The following is a 17,294-nucleotide window of genomic DNA, read 5'->3' as shown; positions in this document are numbered from 1 at the left end:
TAAACTGCATCAAAGGGTCCAGAAAGAGAAAATCGCAGACAGACGTTGACGTTTTGCAAGTGCATTGAACTCTTGCTATCTCTGTTTGCCGAGCCGGTTTTTTGTTTTACTTTTGTGTCTTTCTTTATTTATTGCAAGAGTGCAGTAGTGTGTGTGTGGTAAGTGTGTATGTATGCAAGTACATAGCAAACACACACAGCTGTTTTTTTTTTTGAGTTCTCTTTGCAGCAAACATTTTTCTGCAACAATTGAATATGAGGTATTGCAAACATTTACAAGCATACATATGTATGTATGAGCAAACATATAATATATTTATACATTCATATGTACATACGTCAAGCTGTTAAAAAAAGAACATACAAATTTTAGGACTGCACTGTCGCATCCCTGGAAAAGTGTATCATAAAAGTATTTGTACATACATACAGTTAGTCAAGGAAGTGCTTTGACAAAATCCAAAATTAAATATTTCTCTTGCAAAAAATATAAATTTTTCATTTACTGCTATTAAAAAATTGATTGTTTTTTGTCAAATAACTTTGTTGGCTAGCTGTACGCGTGTACAATGTTTATTTGTTGTGTATAAGCCATTGTGTAAATATTTAAACTCATTAACTATTTACTGAATCATGTTTCTATTTATTATCATTTCATGATTTTATTGAAAAATTGAATGATTGGTGTACATAGTTTTTAATGACTCACTATATATATATTTTATAGGTTATTTTTTATAAAACAGATGTTGACTTTGACATTTGATTAATAATATTGTTATGCGTTCTAGATACTACATATGATTTGGGATTAACTGAGATGCTTCCTTCATTTCTCCTTCTCCTCCTTCTTCTGCTCCTCCAGCTGTTCCTTGGCGTTCTGCTTCACATTGAGGTGGGCAGGTCCCACCTGCTGGATCTGCACAATGCGTTCGCTCTCCTTATCCTCGATAGCAACGGGTTTCGGCACGTTCACAGTGAGAACTCCGTCCGAGGAGAGCGTGGAGGCGACCTTATCGGCCTCGTAGCCCTCGGGAAGCTTGTAACGACGCACAAAGTGACGTGTAATGTAGCCATGATCATCTTCACGCTCCTCGTGCTTTCCCTCCACGATGATGGAGTTGTCCACGACCTTGACGTTGAGCTCGCTGGGCTTAAACTGGGCCACATCCATGCACACCTGGAATCCATCCTTGCCCACCTGGGATACTGGTCCGGAGACGGAGCCCATCTGTTTCTCCAGCTGTTGCAGCTGCTGATTCAAAGGATGTGCTACCAGTGCCAGATAAGGATTACGTTGCTGCTTCCAGTAACAGGGCGACTCATAGAAAGGCGCCATTGAGAGGCGGTTCAAGTCATCAGCAAGGCTGAGCAGCAATGGAAGATTTGCCATCGTTCAAGTTAAGTTTCCAAGTTTCAAAATTGTTGATAATAATGTTATAGAAATCTCTTTTGCTCCTATTGAGAACAGGACTCTAACAAGCGACTTGTTTTTGCTTCGGTATTTCGAATCAAACTGATGCCGAGAATGAAAAGCGTCGGCTATTTATAGCTGACTTCGGTGGTAGCTTTTGCCTTCGTGCATTTCACGCAGTTGGGAGATGGCGAGTCTCGGAATGCCAGCGAAACTTCTGGCGATGATTAAAGTTGAACAATTTTGCAAATGTTCTGGAAATCGCTCGAATAAATACGAATATATATTATGTATATCTATGTATTTGTATTATGTATTGATGTGCAGCAACTTCAAGCAATAAAAACGAGAGTGCGTCGATAAGACAGCGATAGAAGAGCACACAATTACGCATTGTGTGTGTGATAAGAACAGAAAGAGACTACGAAACTTACAGAATATTCTGCAATGTTCTGGTTTCACGAGTATAGCTTATTAACTAATTAAATTGTTGATTTCATGGGTAAGTTTCGTTAATATTTTAAGTAACGCATCAGAATTTTCTAAATTATGGTACGTTTATCATACAAATTTCATATGATTATACTATCTACTACAGGGATTACAGATACAGATTAACTTTTAAATTAAAGTTACAATTTTAAACCAATCCTTTTCCTTTTTTTAAATGCATATTATTTAATCTAAATGCTAGTTGCCTAAAATAATAATACATAAATTTATATACAACATATATTTGAATGTCAAGTTGAATAATCAAATAATTTATTAATAGAAATTAGTGTACAATTCAAAAGAATCTTAAGTAAAACTGAACTGGATTATAAAATAATTGTCTTTATTTTTATATAAAGTTTGTATAAACATAAATATATAATCATGTAATTCCACATTTTAAACATTTGTAATATCTCTCAGTTTTTGCATTTGCAGATTATGCTCTCCACATAAATACACGTACACACACATGCAGACGCACTGTATCTGGATTCATTGATATACACGTTGTGTCCCTTTCGCTTAGTTTGCAAAAGTCTCCAAACGATTGTCTGCCTCTCGTCTGGACACTGTCTGTGCATGTGAATACATACATACAAATGTAGCAATGCGTGTGTATGTACTTTCAGCGCCTCACCCACAGCTGTTGTTGTTGTTGTTGCTGGTGCTGCTGCTGCACACAGATGCAGTCCATCAAGGGGCACTGCGCATGCTTGGTGCCTGCCCCACTGCTGTCTGTTGCCCTCCCTCACTGCTCATTGTTATTATCATCAGCGAATTTGCTGTTCTCGCTGTTGCCGGTCGGCCTTCCAGACCACAAACACAAATGCAAAGACACAAACACACACACATACATACACATGAGCATGGAGAGACGCAGCAAAGCAGCTGTTGTTGTAGTTGTCGGCAAACCAACAACCGGCAGTCGTGACGAGCCGGCACGAGACTGTTTTTTTTTGTTGTTGCGGCCTCTCAGCTGTTTAGCTGTGTTTGCCGGCTGAGCGATGGGAATTCAGCTGCAACATGGCCACTTTACATGCCTGTTTGTATCTACAACTGAGTGTGTACATGTGTATAATTCGAGTATGTATATATATATACATATACCTATATGAACATATAATGTCTGGGCAACCCAGGCCCAGGCAAAGGCAAAGGCGTAGGTCGAGAGGCTGGAGCCGGTTTTAAGTTTGCCGGTTTGTTGTCTGTCGGCCTGGAATACTTTCTTTGTTCTCCCAACCGGAAAATTGCCAACTGAACATTGCGAAAAAAAAATAAAAATGTAGCTGACAGATACAAAAGTATATATGCATCTGTAAACATTATGTATCTTCAGATCTGATTTCGAGGGGTGTCGTTGTCGCCAAGTTTCTTGCTATTGATTTTGGTTTTTTTTTTTTTTTTTTTGCCAAAACTGCGCAAATAAACAATAATTGCACATGGAAGTCGATGAGACGATGATTGTCCCAGCCTCACTTTGCATAAGCCGACAGATGCCGAACTGCGAACTGCTGTTCGTGCTGTCGCTGCTGCAGCGAACTTCCAGTCCAGACTTGCGTTTTCCATTCAGCGCTGCACAGTCGTTTAAAAGGTTGAACATTCAGCAATAAGGCCTCAAACGCAATCCAGTTAGAAGCCGGAACGGATCGCACACACGGAGACGGTAACAGCGACAGTGAAACCAAGTGACAAAGTGTCCAAGTGTCAGTGACAGAGTGACAGAGATAGCGAGAGACAATTAACGTGCAACACCCCACACCCCCTCACCACTTGCCACTTACCGCACCGCTTACCATTCAAGTGAAAATCGCAGTGAATTGGGATAAAATGTCGTTAATACCCTTTATACTTGATCTGGCCGAGGAGTTGCATGACTTCAACTTCAATCGCAGCAGCAGCCTCGGTCTGGGTCTCGGTCTGGGCCTTGGCATGGACGTCGATGATGTTGGCTTCGGTATGTATCCGTTGGAGCAGCTGGCCGCCGCCACGGCTGCCACACAGTCGCCACAGCACTCGGTATCTCTATCTCCATCTCCATCGCACCCGCAACTGTCGCCCTCGAACACGAACACGAACTCGACTCCTCGTCGCACCTCGTCGCGTCTTGGCCATGGCCACGGCCACGGCCACGCCCACTCGCCCCCCGCCTCGGTGCTGTGGGTGCCCATCAAGGGGGGACAGGGACTTAGGGAGGGACTGCATCGGCATCATCCGTACAGCCGTGTGGCCGGTGCCAAGACCGTCTGCTGTAACAAGTCCCTGCTGGAGCTGGAGAAGGAGATGGGCGACAAGGTCAACTCGTCATCATTATCAACCACTTCGGCTGCTTCGGCTGCAGCCGCTTCGTCAGCTTTGTCGGGCAAATCGGCCTATTCGGTGGTCAATCGTAACGGCTTCCAGGTGAGCATGAATGTCAAGCAATTCGCTCCGGACGAGCTGACCGTGAAGACCATCGACAACTGCATCGTGGTCGAGGGACAGCACGACGAGAAGGAGGACGGTCATGGGGTCATCTCGCGTCACTTTATACGCAAATACATGCTGCCCAAGGGCTTCGATCCGGCCGACGTCCATTCGACGCTCTCTTCGGACGGTATACTTACCGTTAAGGCGCCTCCCCCGCCGCCGCCCGTCCTCAAAGCGGGAGAGGAGCGACCCGTTGAGCGCATCGTCGACATACAGCAGCAGTCGGTCCAGGTCCCGTTACCAGTGCAGTCGCAGTCGCAGTCGCCGTCGGTAAAATCTGCAGCCAACGAAGTCGAGCAGCCAACCCCAAAAACAGCTGCAGTCGCTGCTATCAGTGAGCAGAAGTGCGCCGAAGAGCGTAACGGCAACGGAGAGGCAGCAGCAGCGACAGAGGCAGCAGCAGCGGTAGACGTCAACGTCGACGTTGACGCCAACTCCAACGCAGCTGAAACTGCAGAGGAAACTGCAAATGCAAAAACAAAAGAGAAAGAGACTGACACTGAGACTGAGCCCGTTGTGCAAACTTCCAGTTCCACTACGACTTCGACTTCCAATGCCAATGCCAGTTCCAATAACAACACCAATACTAATACCAATTCCAGTGCCAACAATGGCGAACAGAAGATGCCGATTACGGAATCGGAAACGGAACCGGAGTCAAAGTCAATGGATGTGAATGTGGACACTGCTGAAGATGTCAACGCCGCCGAAAAAGAAGACTTCACTGACGCCGCCGTTAGCAGCAGCAGCGGAACTGCAGCGGCCGAAGCTGAAGCAGCGAAACCCGAAGATGCCAATGCCAACGGTAATTCTTCAAACTCCAACTCCAATTCGAATTCCAATGCCGAAAAGAGCGTAGCCGATGAGGACGAGATGCCAGCGGCTAAAAAAGCCAAAACGGAAACTGAGGAACCGCCAGTGGAGAAGGAGAAAGTTGAGAAAACCACAAAGGGGGCGGAGGAAATTGCTGCCGTAGATGCAGCCATTCTTCTGGCCAAGAATCAGGCCACAGAGAATGGTGGATCCCAAGTGGCCAAGTCTGAGGAGCCGGCACTGGCAACGGCCAAGTGAATCTAGAATGTAGAATGTAGAGACTGAGACACAACTTAAAAGAGAAGCAAATTCAATTCTATAAATGTTTTTTGTGTGTGTGTTTTCTTTCATAATTCACAATTAATACATAATAGGGCCTGCAAGATGAGAAGAGAATGAGAATTGAGTAATGAGATGAAAAAACCTATGATATGAAATTATGATTTCCTAAACAAGTGTGAAACAATTACGACTACAAGTATTCAGTAAACATTAAGCACATTATGTACTTAACAATTAAAGTAAATAAAGAATTCAAAGAGTAAATATGCGTTTGCTTTTGCCTTTATTTGCCCTTAACTCCATTTCACAGTTGCATACGCACTCAACATCAGCGCTCTTTGACTTTTATTCTAGTTATTTCTCTTTGGCTCTGATTCTAGCTCATTCGCTCACACACACACACACACAGTGGTAAGTGCGCGATGTTTCTCGCGCTCACACATACATGCAGTGCAAACCCTTTAAATTTCTTTCTCACACAGGTAGCTCTCTTCGAGTACTCTCTCACACACTCTAGCAACTTGGCGATGTTTGTTGCTCTTCTTCACACACTAGAAATGGCGCGATGTTTCTGGAAACTAAACTTGCCGGCTATAAAAGCGATGAGCAGCCATGGCGCCGTTACAGTTAATCAAGTGTATACTTAGAGAAAAGATCTTCGCAGTGCGAAAGCAGAAAATCAACGAAAAATTAGATTTGCATTTAACCTAAAAATACAAAATTACAAAATGTCGATGTCTCATATGATTTCACTAATGGATGCCCTGCAGGGCAATCGTAATCCCATCTACGACTTTGGCATGGGAATGCATCCGCGCCAGATGCAGCCCTGGAACACATCGCCCGCTCTGCTGAGTCCCTGGCAATGTGCTCATCCCGCCTGTCCAACTTCTCCCGGAAACAGGATGATGACAGGTCGCCAGAAGCGGGACATTTCCCACTTAAAGCACACAAATGGAACTGGAACCTGGAATGATACCTGGAATATGCCAGTTGCCCAGGTGGGCAAAGATGGATTCCAGGTGTGCATGGACGTGACTCAGTTCAGTCCCAATGAACTCACTGTCAAGGTTGTGGACAAGTCCATTGTCGTCGAGGGAAAGCACGAGGAGCGCGAGGATGATCATGGCTACATTTCGCGCCATTTTGTGCGTCGTTATGCTCTTCCCGAGGGATACGAGGCCGACAAGGTGATGTCCTCGCTGTCCTCCGATGGAGTGCTCACTGTGAACGTGCCGAAACCACAGCCCATTCAGGACAAGTCCAAGGAGCGTGTGGTTCAGATCCAGCAAGTTGGACCAGCTCATCTCAATGTAAAGCAGAACGCCGCGGAGAAGGAGCAGAAGCTGGAGGAGAAGCAGAAGCAAACCAATGGCACTAAGTGATCCAACCTGTGATTCATCTGCATCCATCAGTCAACTCAACCAACTCATCCTCATTCCAATCTAATTTATTTACTGTAACGACCTAAAGACTGTATAATTAAATAAAATGTTGAACTTGAAATTGAATGGTGTCCATTTTGATTTGGGTTGTTCATGAGTAAGCGAAATGCTTATAAAAGAGTTGCTCCTTCAAATGAGTGAATAAGCTTCCTCCTTAATGTTTGCTCCTTTTTTGCTCAGTTGTTCTCTTTTGCTCTGTAGCTCAATTTGAATAAGTTGCTCAATTCTACTCTGCAATTCATTTTTGCTCTTTTGTATTACTTAGCTTTCCCATTGAATATAAAAATTTAAAATACTTAGAAATAATTGACAAGTACAAGTAATTAATAATTGAAAAAAAAATTTAAATTAAAAATTTCTTTTTCCTATGATTTTTTATGACAAATATAATTTTGTGTTTTAAAACTGATGTTTTTTCGTTGTTTTTAACTTAATTTAACTGTTCATGAAAGTGAAGAAACAGAGCAATTTCGACTAAGTGAGCAAGTGAGCAATTTAACCACAAGTCTAGTGTCCATGATGTACTTATTTCCATCCATAAGATATTTCTCGGTTTCTATCAATTTATTGCGCATTTAATGTTTGCAGTTTCTACATGTGCATATTTAAATCTAATTGAATTTCGCTCGCTGGCCAAAAATAGGTTCACCTTGAATTGGCAGCTTCTTCCCTGGCGGCGGCAACTGTAGACTACGAGGGGGAGACAAGTGGAGGAGGAGGAGGAGAAGAACTATATTCAGGGCAGGGCAAGTTTTCCCGTTTCATGGACACGCACCAGACGCTCACCGGGACTGTAGTACTTGGCGGGTGGCGGGGGAGGAGCCTTAATGGTTAGGATGCCATCCGAGGAGATGTCGGAGATGACCTCGTTGGCATTGTAGCCACGTGGCAGTAGATACTTCCGGACAAAGTGTCGCTCCACGTATCCATTGGGTCCCTCGCTGCGCTTGTCATGATTCCCCTGAACCATGACGTAGTCATCGTTGGTCTTGACCACAATCTCATGTGGTCGGAACTGACGCACATCGATGTCCACCCGGAATCCCTTCTCATCCACATGGACACGCTCGCCGGAGTAATAGTTGTCCCATCTCATGGGATATGCCCACTCATAGGGTGTGGACTGGATCAACTGGTTCCGCACTCGACGCGTCACCAGCTCATCCAAGGGCCGTAGATAGTCACGGTTGTGGGCTGTGGTGGGCCACCAGACTCGGGAATCGTCCCAGAGATACGGATACAGCTGGAAGTCGTACGGCGGCTGGTACAGTGGACGCGGACGATCCAATTCCCGGGAAAGATCACGATATGTGCTCGGCACCAAAGCCATTTCGAGTCTAAGATTATTATAAAATTTGTCAACGGCGCTGTTGGCGCTTTTATAGCTTCCCCCCAAGAAGACGACGATCAATTGGCCTCGGCTCTAGTGTTGTCATTTTAGCAATTTTATAGCTATTTCTTAAAAATGATTTGATTTACTTATTTAAGATTTGTCAGACAACTTTCATATATTGAAGAAATTTTACAAAACTATTATATTACAAATAAATTTAATTGTTTTTTATATAGAACATTGATCTAATTTTGTTATCGTTTTTATTGATCTAACTTTTCTAAAAACAGCTTGAAACAAGAAAACATTCAAATTTTTTAATTTAACAAAAAACTTACTTAACTAACTATTTAAGAAACTTTAAAAAAATGATTTAACATTTATTCAAGCAGTTTTAATAGTTTTCTAGGTTTTTCTAGCTAACTTTATTGATTAAATTAGCTGTTCCCTTGAAATTCTGACAACACTGATGATTTCAACTCGTGTCGGATGCGGATGGACGATGGCTATGGCGATAGATGATTCATTTGCCCGATGCGCGAAGGCCGACAAACAAGATGCAATTTGCAAATCTTGGATGCGAGTCAAGTGAACGTCATCAAGGAAAGTGGAATAGAGGAGTGGGATGAGAAGGAGAGGGTGGAGGAGGAGCAGACAGGCAGGAGGCGGAGGCGGAGGAGCAAGTGCAAGTGACTGATGCCAAGCATTTTAAAACGAAAGTACGTACTTTGCAATTGTTTATGTTTATTTATTTATTGCTGACATACTCTTAATTTTGTGTTGTGGCTACTGTAATGTTAACAAACTATAATACCTAGTGAAAGTAGAAGGCGGATAATGAAGCATTCACTTCTCTGGCTCCTCCTGTACGGGATGCAGCTTGACATTGTTCTCCGCCGGACCTGTCTGTTGAATGGGCACCAGGCGTTCCTTCAATGCCTCCTCCACTTCCGGTGGATTGGGCACACTGATGGTCAGCACTCCGTCGCTGGTTAAAGTGGAGGTAACCTTGTCGGATTCATAGCCCTGGGGGAGAACGAAGCGACGCAGAAAGTGACGGGAAGTGAAGCTGCCCTGCTCATCCTCATGCTGCTCCGATTTGCCCTCAATGATGACGCTGTTGTCCACTGTCTTGACCGTCAGCTCATTGGGCTTGTATACGCTGACGTCCAGGCTCACCTGGTAGCCCTGCTTGCCCACTGTAGCCGCCGGAGCAAACTCCTGTTCCTGCCAGCGGGCAATCTGCTTCCAGTTGCGAGGCACCGCTATGCCAGACCACATCAGCGGCTCGTGGAAGAAGGTCTGGAACGGCGACATTCGTGGAAATCTCGACAGCTCCTCGGCCATACGCAGAAACATGGGCATCGAACGCATTTTGAAATCTCTCAGGTGTTTGATGAAATTCCCTTTTATTTGTTTGCCTCTTACAAAAGAGCTCCGTTTGCTTTGATTTACTGTTTTGAATTGTGAGGGGAGCGCGCTACGCGCTTGTATTTATAATCATTCTAAACATGCTCGAGAAATTTCCGGCTCTCTCTCGACCTGTCAGCTGATGCAATTGTTTTGCGTCGCACTGAAAATTCAACGGTGTACACTTGCCACATTCTAAGCAGCTTATGTTCTAGCAGCTTGTAGAAGATAAAATGAACTTTCGATTTATGTTGGCAATCGAACTTTCGAACTTTCGATTACATTTATAAGCAGCATATTAAAGCACTAGCAAAAGCTTGCGGTAGGTCAGTTCAACTCAAAGAGCACGCGTAAATAAAAGAGAGGCAGAATAAGAGAGAGAGAGTGTTTGTGTTTGTTTTGTATTGCCATGGTATAATAATAATACAAGGTGGTGGCATGAGTGTTTTTGATGAGTGTACATCTAATTAATTACATTGTATATTGCGAAGCAGCGGGAGTGAAATATATTAAATAGGCGCCCAAATTAGCAGTCATTAAACTAACTAAATTTTCCCATTCCCTGATTGAAGCAATAATAGTATAGAATTTAAATATCCAATATAATCCGAAACCATAAATTTAACTACAGTAGTGCGTAAATCTAAAGACAATACATTAACAGATTTAAATTAAGAAAGTATAGTAAAAGCCAAAGATGAGAATGTGCAGGTGCTTTCTTTTCGCTCTTACTGTGATAGACCTTCCTTTTCAGCCCACTCCAGCCAGGAGCCACTGTAGACACGTACGCTGTAAGAGAAAGGCTCGAAATGAAAATAATCCACACATATTAACGGAAAAACCGACTCACTTGGTAAAGCCCGCATTCTTGGCAATGACTTCTGCCTCCAGAACACGTTTGCCGGAGCGACAAGTGAATATTATATCGGCATCATTTCCAGGTTTTTCGCGTCCATAATTTTGCTTGAAGTCCTCAGAGTCCAACTTTAAAGCTTTCTCCAAATCAGGCACTAGAAAATACAGATTTTGTAATAAATACAAATATTCTATACTATTATTATTTAGGCCACTAACAGGGTATATTGAGACTGGCTGGAATGGTGCCAGTTGCCGTCAGTTCGTCCTGGTTACGCACATCGATCAAGTAAATCTCTGGATGATTGGGTACATCTTTAACTTGCTCATAGGTGGCCATTGCGTAATGTCAATAATTAAATATCCGAATAGCTACAAATCTATAAACTGTACTTTCACTTAGCTTGCTTGTCGCCAGATCACTGAGTTTTCTGTTTACACCAGCATCGGCATTTATTGTAGTCGAGATTTCTAAAGGGAACGCACAGCGACAACGGTGTCGCCGACGGCGGAGACGACGCCGCACAGTGTCTCACTGACGAGACAATAATTAAAAATTAAATGAAAATTAAAAGTAAAATTTTAATGTTTTATGCAATTTAATTTATGAAATTTATTTAAAAGTTGTTTACTTTTTAAATTAAGTTAATTCGCTTTGGCGGTATAACTCTTAAAACATACATAAATTAAGTTAATTCGCTTTGGCGGTATAACTCTTAAAACATACGCAATATTTATATTTTTATGAATAAATAAATTAATTTTTATCTTTGATCCTTGAACTAGTATTAACACGCTCCATATTAGTTAATTTCACAAATTTTAGAACACTTTCAAAGCTTAATCTTTTCTCTGTTAGATGTTTTTTAAATTATGCAGATATTATTTCTAGGGCTAGAATTTACGCAATCAGTTGTGACAAAACGAGCCACTGTGCGTCGTCGACGTCGGCGTGAACGTCAACGTCTCTGCCGGTTTATCAACAAAGTACAACAAAGTAACCGCAACTATATTGAGATTAGGAATCGCAATACAACCTGTTGCCGGCTGCCAATGTTGTCGCTTTGTGGTAAAACTCTGTCGGCGCTAATTGGCGACGACGGCGCCACCGAATCATTGGATTTCAGCTTAGAATTAGCAGAGATTTCAATGTGAATAATGTAAAGTGTTTGTTATTGAACGTCATCTTCCAGACACCAACCGATAATGTTTACTTCATCTTTGTTTTTTTTAACGTATCGAATTCGATTTCGAACGCGTAAATGTCTGCGGTTTTAGTAAACTCGCTCCAAAAGCTCCAAGTTCGACCTCCAACTTCAAGAGAACCTTGCATTTGGTCCAGAAAATTTCTAATTGTTGCTTCAGAAAAGCTCGCCGTGAAAGAGCTTTGCCATGGGCAGACTATAAAAGCGAGCAAAGACAACAGAACTCCACATTTGAGTCGAGAGTTTCAAGTTAAATTTTTCGTGAAACAGTTGCAATTTCCTTCCGCTGAAAAATCAACCCCCACCTTCGGAAAGCAGGTCGCCATCGCAGTTAAGTTCATCGAACTTGCACCAGATACAGATCCGGAAGTCTGTGAATCAATATTATTTGAAGAAAAATGGCAGATATTCCATTTGTGCTCAACCTGGACTCACCGGACTCCATGTACTATGGTCACGATATGTTTCCCAATCGGCTCTATCGGAGGCAACACTCTCGCCACCATGAGCCCCTGGATTTGCATACGCTGGGGTTGGTTGCTCGTATTGGGGCTCATGCTCACCATCTGGTGGCCAAGAAGCATAAGGATGAGCTGGGCAGCCGTGGCGCTGGCAAGGATAAGCACGGCAACTTTGAGGTCAAACTTGATGTCGGACTGTTTGAGCCAGAGGAGCTAACCGTTAAGCTGGTGAACAATTGCGTGGTCATCGAGGGAAAGCATGAGGAGCGGGAGGATGACCATGGTCACGTATCCCGTCACTTTGTGCGTCGCTATCCGGTGCCCAAGGAGTACAACGCAGCAGCGATTGCCACAACATTGAATGATGAAGGTGTGCTGTCCATCACAGTGCCTCCGTTAGCTGCTCCGGAGGATGTAGAAGAGCGTATTATTCCCATTAAGCATGTGGGTCCAGCCGACTTGTTTGTGCAGCCAAAGAACATTCCAACCACGGAGCAGAGTGAAGAAAAACCTAAGAAATCGGACTAAGTGGAGTTGTGTCAGCAGCCAAGTGATTTAGCAAGACTCTCAATGTAATTGCACCCGCTAGGAACTAAAGTTATGCACGTCCAATTTTTATAATTCATTTCAGTAATTTCAATATTAATACATATAATTATTCAACATAATCAAATTAGACTAATTGCTACTCATATAATAATTAATCAGTATTAATAAACTTATTTTGAAAACCTACATTCAGGCATTTTTATTAAATTAATGACAGTCATTATTTGAGTTCCCGCTTAATACTTTGTATTCGACGAATTCGATAAGTTTTTGCTGCAGCCAACTTCAAGTCTCTCCGATTTACATGCGCAGCCAACTTCGCTGTATTCATAATCTAGAGATGAGCGGTAATGCGAATACTGTGACAAGGTACAAAACAAGTGTAGGAGAATTAAAACTTGTAATTTAAAAGGCACTAAGCTCACGATATCTAAGACTTAAGTTTTAATTTTGTTATTCATTAGTCAATCAATTATTTTAATTAAAAGTACTCGGGCTACTTTTTAGACGTGACTATCTTTTAGTGACAACTATCAGTGACTTGATCATTGCTCACCTCTAAATTGTAACCTTAAAAGATGCTTTGTTTACTTTTGCGCCAATCGCGTAATTCCCATCAATTAATTGCTAAGCAAGTCTTGAAATTACCAGTTTACAAAGTCACCAAGGGACTGCACACCACGAATTGTAAGTTTCTCCTTTTTGGCACTGATTACAGCTGTCATTTAGAAATGATTGAGTCACATTATGAAATTATATGCTTTTTGTGTGTTGCTTTCAGCTTTGCGGCATGGAGAGTACGAATGGCAAGATCCCAAATCTCCGGATGAAATGTGAGTAGCTGACACAGATAAGATTTGTTAAAGTAGCAATAATTCCTGTTCTGTCATAGTGTCAACATAACGTATGTTGACAAGGACGGCAAACGCAGCACGGTCCAAGGGAAGGTGGGGGACAATGTGTTGTATCTGGCGCATCGTCACGGCATTGAAATGGAGGGAGCCTGTGAGGCGTCACTAGCTTGCACCACATGCCATGTGTATGTGCAGAACAAGTATCTCGAAACGCTTAACGAGCCGGATGAAAAGGAGGACGACCTGCTGGACATGGCGCCGTTTCTGCGTGAGAATTCCCGCCTCGGATGCCAAATAGTGTTGGAGAAGAGCATGGAGGGCATGGAACTGGAGCTGCCCAAGGCAACTCGCAATTTCTATGTGGACGGGCACAAGCCAAAGCCGCACTAAAACTGCGTTAATAACTATTGTTATAAATCTGTTAAAATAATAGATTGTATTTTAATATATATATTTTATGTTCCCAACTTGTATATTCTTATGTATTTAAACAATGCTTTCGTTTAATGTTTCATCTGTCGAAGAATTAAACTAAAGAAAATTTGTTAAGTTGAGCCTATATTATTACATTTTCTAGTCGATGATTACATTGAATGAAAGCAGTACAAAACAAATGAGAACATTTTCAGTGGGGGGAAAAATGTAGCGACATAGAATATAAATGGTATAAAACAATAATGTAAAAATTATGTTACAAAATAAAGGAAATATGTAAAAAAATTCTAGATGTTTATATAGCGACAAACTAAAAAAAAATCATTACAACAAATACCACGACGCATCACAACAGAATGAATTGTGGCCTTATGCAGTTGTGTGTGTGTGTTAGTGTGTATATGATGCTCGTTGGGTTGAGTGTGCGATTTAGTTTGAGGAGGGACTGCTGGAACCGGAGCGTGAATGTACACTGGCACGATCCTGCTCGCTACGCTCATCGTCACGATCGCGACTCTTCTCATCCTTGTCCAGGTCACGCTCTGGCTCCCGCTCTCGTTCCCGCTTGATTTGCTTCTCGGGAGCAGCAACAATGATCTCTTCTTTGGGCGATAGATTTTCACGTTTGATCGCTTCCTTCTCCGCTTTGGTGGCGCCCTTTTTGTTGGTGCTCTTCTTCATGACGGCCAAGTCTTTCAGCAGACTGGAAACCTTGCGATTCAAGTTATCCACCTTCATGTCATGCAAACGCTCCACTTCCTTCAGTCTGTTGCGCATATCGTTCTCCTTCTCAAAGTTTTTGCCCTTCAGCTCTGTCAACTGCAAATGTTTAATAATGTTAATTAAATGTTATTAAGGTCATCCTATGTGACAGCTACCTGCTTGTCCTTCTCCAGCAGTTCTTTGTCTTTTTGATTCAAGCGCTTCTCCAGACTGGCAATGCGCTCCTTTAGATATGTAATGGCTACCACATGATCCGACGAGTTTGTGTCCACGGTTATGGCAGCTGGTGCCGCAATTGTGCCATTGCCTCCATTACCACGTGATATCTTATCGGGCAGATCTAGTCCGGCACCACTTACGGCTGTAACACCGCTAGCATTGTTGTTGCCAGCATTTTTACCAATTTCGCCACCGCGTGTTGGCTTCTTTGCGGACGCCGAGCTTTCTCTGTGCCCCGACGAAGAGGATGACTTCTCGTGTGGTCGCTTCTTGGACATGGATATTCGACCCTCCTGCTGTGCCTTCAGCAGTGCACGCTTATAGGCGCAGGTACAGAGCCAGCACAGCATCTTCCCATTGACCTGCAAAGAGAAGGTATAATTTACAAAGTGTAAAGAGAATAATGACTTAATTGCTATACCCTACACTCTAGACTCTCTACTCTTATGAACGCAATACATCAAACTCTTGGAACGACTTGTGACTGCAAACCAGACACGAGTCGGAGCTGTACAGTGTACAATGTCATAAATGAAACATAGCTGTCTTAAGTTTATATTATATTGTTAAGTTAAATTAATGAATAGACTGCCAACTCCTTGGGTGATCTTCGATCTTCGCTGACCTTTTTGTTCTCGTCGCGCCTGTCGAAGGCTGATCTCAGCTTGCATTCATCGCATTGTGTTGGCGGTCCGTACTTAGCCTCGTAGCTGGCGCATCTATTTTTGCAGTTAGTGTGATATTTTGGTTTGGTTAAAATGTATTTTTCACACGTGCAGCAGAAAAGAGAAGAGAGAAAAATGTTTTGCGTTCATAAGAGACGTTGTTTTCTAATTTGTTTTTGTTGTGTTACACCTCTAGAAATCAAGAAGAGAGTAACTACTGATTGAAGAGAGTAACTACAAGGGCAAACGCGCCATGGTTCATGTATTTTGAAGGCACAATTGGTTAGACAGGTTTAAGGGCTAATATACAATTTAATTACCAACTTTAATTCAACTCGAGCGTTTTTAATATTCATTGTGCATTCAAATTACAACAGTTGCCACGTTGCTCGTGTTAATTATTTTAATCTTTTTCTACAAACAAACTGACAACATTTCAATTCAGTTTTCATAGTGAAAGTTAAGAGAAGAGAAGAGAACATACCTCATGCATTTGGAGCTACCGAAGGCGGCAACAATTTTGCAGCACTCGCAAGCTGTGGGCTTCCCATATTTGCCTAAATAATGCTCGCATTTTTTACAGGCACTCTGTGATTTGCTGTAAATAAAAGTAATCCCTAATCAAAAAAAAAATCCCAAATAACATTTCATTCAACTTACGAGGCGGAGGGAAATTCCGAGCGGCAGTAAGTACATTTAACAGTTGAGGTAGAGCCACGGCACACCTGTGGGAAATGAAATGGAGAGTTGAGTTGTTGTCCAAAATAAACGAGAATTTAACTGAGCTAAACACTAGCAGTTGTTTTTAAGCTAGTTTTATTTTATTTGTGCCACTGCAACTGTACGCCACAAAAATGCCAAGTCAAATTTATCTAGAAATCGGAGTTAGAGTTTTACAGATATGACAGCTTCAAATTTCATTAGTCACAAGACGTCGCTGCCGTCGTCGCAGTTGTCGGCGATGCCTCGGTTAAGGCTACAGCAGCAGCAGCAAAACTGCCACCGTTTGCTCTTCCTCTTGCCGTTCGTTCATTTTTCACGTTAATGCGCAGCAAAAATTTTCGCAACAAAGCGAAGCGTCATTGATACTATTTTGTTATTGCCAAAAAACAATTGCCCACGTACACACATCCTTTGCTTTTGGCACAATGCATACACAAACACACACACTCAGACGAAATGTTTTTGTTTGTTGCATTTGGATTTTGTGTTTGTTTCTCAGATTTGTAATTCGCATTAAGTTGTTAACCTTGCAAAGCTGCTGCCCTGATGAAAGTTCTTCGTATGGATGCCGAGAAAAACATTTCGAACATGCGAATAATACTTTTGCACTCATTTTAAAATTTGTGATTAAGTTTTCTTTGTGCTATTTCTTTTCTTTTTAAACTTTTATTTGCGATTTAGAAGACGACGCAAACAGTGTCACCACAATAATAAAATGAATGATATGCAAGCAGCATCAGGCATCAGAGTAACCATGCGTTGGTAAATAATGAATACTGACCCAGTATTAATTAGATCTCGTTATTGGCCACACTGGAAAATTTAAATTTAGAATAATGCAAATTTCAATATGCAATAACTTTAAAATAAATTAATATTTTGATGAATATTTAAATATCGAAATTGGATAAAATTAAGGAAAATATATGTATGAAAGTTTGAAGC

At 42.1% G+C, this 17,294-nt stretch overlaps 9 protein-coding genes across 11 annotated transcripts; 4 read left to right on the top strand and 5 right to left on the bottom strand.

Annotated features, from left to right (window-relative positions):
• Positions 1-136: 136 nt before the first annotated feature.
• On the bottom strand, positions 137-17,082 carry LOC117787945 (protein FAM76A). Of its 3 annotated transcripts, XR_004617710.1 has the most exons (7): positions 16,876-17,082; positions 16,287-16,351; positions 16,111-16,224; positions 15,587-15,680; positions 14,898-15,323; positions 14,398-14,838; positions 137-158 (listed from the first exon to the last, which is right to left on the bottom strand). XR_004617710.1 is itself a non-coding variant. In XM_034626582.1 (6 exons), exons 1-6 carry the CDS (start codon positions 16,960-16,962, stop codon positions 14,449-14,451), a joined length of 1,176 nt encoding a protein of 391 aa, XP_034482473.1. In that variant the 5' UTR covers positions 16,963-17,081; the 3' UTR covers positions 14,126-14,448. The 3 variants fall into 3 exon arrangements, 2 of the variants coding, with proteins under 2 accessions (XP_034482473.1, XP_034482475.1); XM_034626582.1 differs by lacking the exon at positions 137-158 and having other exon boundaries at positions 14,126-14,838; positions 16,876-17,081; XM_034626584.1 differs by lacking the exons at positions 137-158; positions 15,587-15,680; positions 16,287-16,351; positions 16,876-17,082 and having other exon boundaries at positions 14,126-14,838.
• On the bottom strand, positions 700-1,501 carry LOC117787949 (heat shock protein 23). The gene has a single exon (XM_034626588.1). The coding sequence runs from the start codon at positions 1,390-1,392 to the stop codon at positions 829-831; it is 564 nt and encodes a 187-aa protein (XP_034482479.1). The 5' UTR covers positions 1,393-1,501; the 3' UTR covers positions 700-828.
• On the top strand, positions 3,572-5,736 carry LOC117787944 (heat shock protein 67B1). The gene has a single exon (XM_034626581.1). It carries the CDS (start codon positions 3,739-3,741, stop codon positions 5,446-5,448), a length of 1,710 nt encoding a protein of 569 aa, XP_034482472.1. The 5' UTR covers positions 3,572-3,738; the 3' UTR covers positions 5,449-5,736.
• On the top strand, positions 6,121-6,983 carry LOC117787946 (heat shock protein 26). The gene has a single exon (XM_034626585.1). The coding sequence runs from the start codon at positions 6,201-6,203 to the stop codon at positions 6,855-6,857; it is 657 nt and encodes a 218-aa protein (XP_034482476.1). The 5' UTR covers positions 6,121-6,200; the 3' UTR covers positions 6,858-6,983.
• LOC117787947 (heat shock protein 27) lies at positions 7,467-8,262 on the bottom strand. The gene has a single exon (XM_034626586.1). The coding sequence runs from the start codon at positions 8,245-8,247 to the stop codon at positions 7,654-7,656; it is 594 nt and encodes a 197-aa protein (XP_034482477.1). The 5' UTR covers positions 8,248-8,262; the 3' UTR covers positions 7,467-7,653.
• On the bottom strand, positions 8,975-9,715 carry LOC117787950 (heat shock protein 22). Its single transcript, XM_034626589.1, has one exon. The coding sequence runs from the start codon at positions 9,622-9,624 to the stop codon at positions 9,097-9,099; it is 528 nt and encodes a 175-aa protein (XP_034482480.1). The 5' UTR covers positions 9,625-9,715; the 3' UTR covers positions 8,975-9,096.
• LOC117787953 (rhodanese domain-containing protein CG4456) lies at positions 10,244-10,911 on the bottom strand. Its single transcript, XM_034626591.1, has 3 exons — positions 10,735-10,911; positions 10,511-10,670; positions 10,244-10,449 (listed from the first exon to the last, which is right to left on the bottom strand). The coding sequence occupies exons 1-3, from the start codon at positions 10,853-10,855 to the stop codon at positions 10,389-10,391; spliced, it is 342 nt and encodes a 113-aa protein (XP_034482482.1). The 5' UTR covers positions 10,856-10,911; the 3' UTR covers positions 10,244-10,388.
• LOC117787948 (heat shock protein 67B3) lies at positions 11,931-12,916 on the top strand. The gene has a single exon (XM_034626587.1). It carries the CDS (start codon positions 12,119-12,121, stop codon positions 12,707-12,709), a length of 591 nt encoding a protein of 196 aa, XP_034482478.1. The 5' UTR covers positions 11,931-12,118; the 3' UTR covers positions 12,710-12,916.
• On the top strand, positions 13,265-14,191 carry LOC117787951 (adrenodoxin-like protein 1, mitochondrial). The gene is made up of 3 exons (XM_034626590.1): positions 13,265-13,417; positions 13,512-13,563; positions 13,623-14,191. Exons 1-3 carry the CDS (start codon positions 13,309-13,311, stop codon positions 13,972-13,974), a joined length of 513 nt encoding a protein of 170 aa, XP_034482481.1. The 5' UTR covers positions 13,265-13,308; the 3' UTR covers positions 13,975-14,191.
• Positions 17,083-17,294: the final 212 nt, after the last annotated feature.

The sequence above is a fragment of the Drosophila innubila genome (assembly GCF_004354385.1).
Source record: "Drosophila innubila isolate TH190305 chromosome 3L unlocalized genomic scaffold, UK_Dinn_1.0 0_D_3L, whole genome shotgun sequence".
Classification (NCBI taxonomy): domain Eukaryota; kingdom Metazoa; phylum Arthropoda; class Insecta; order Diptera; family Drosophilidae; genus Drosophila; species Drosophila innubila.
This window is presented reverse-complemented; position numbering and strand designations above follow the sequence as displayed.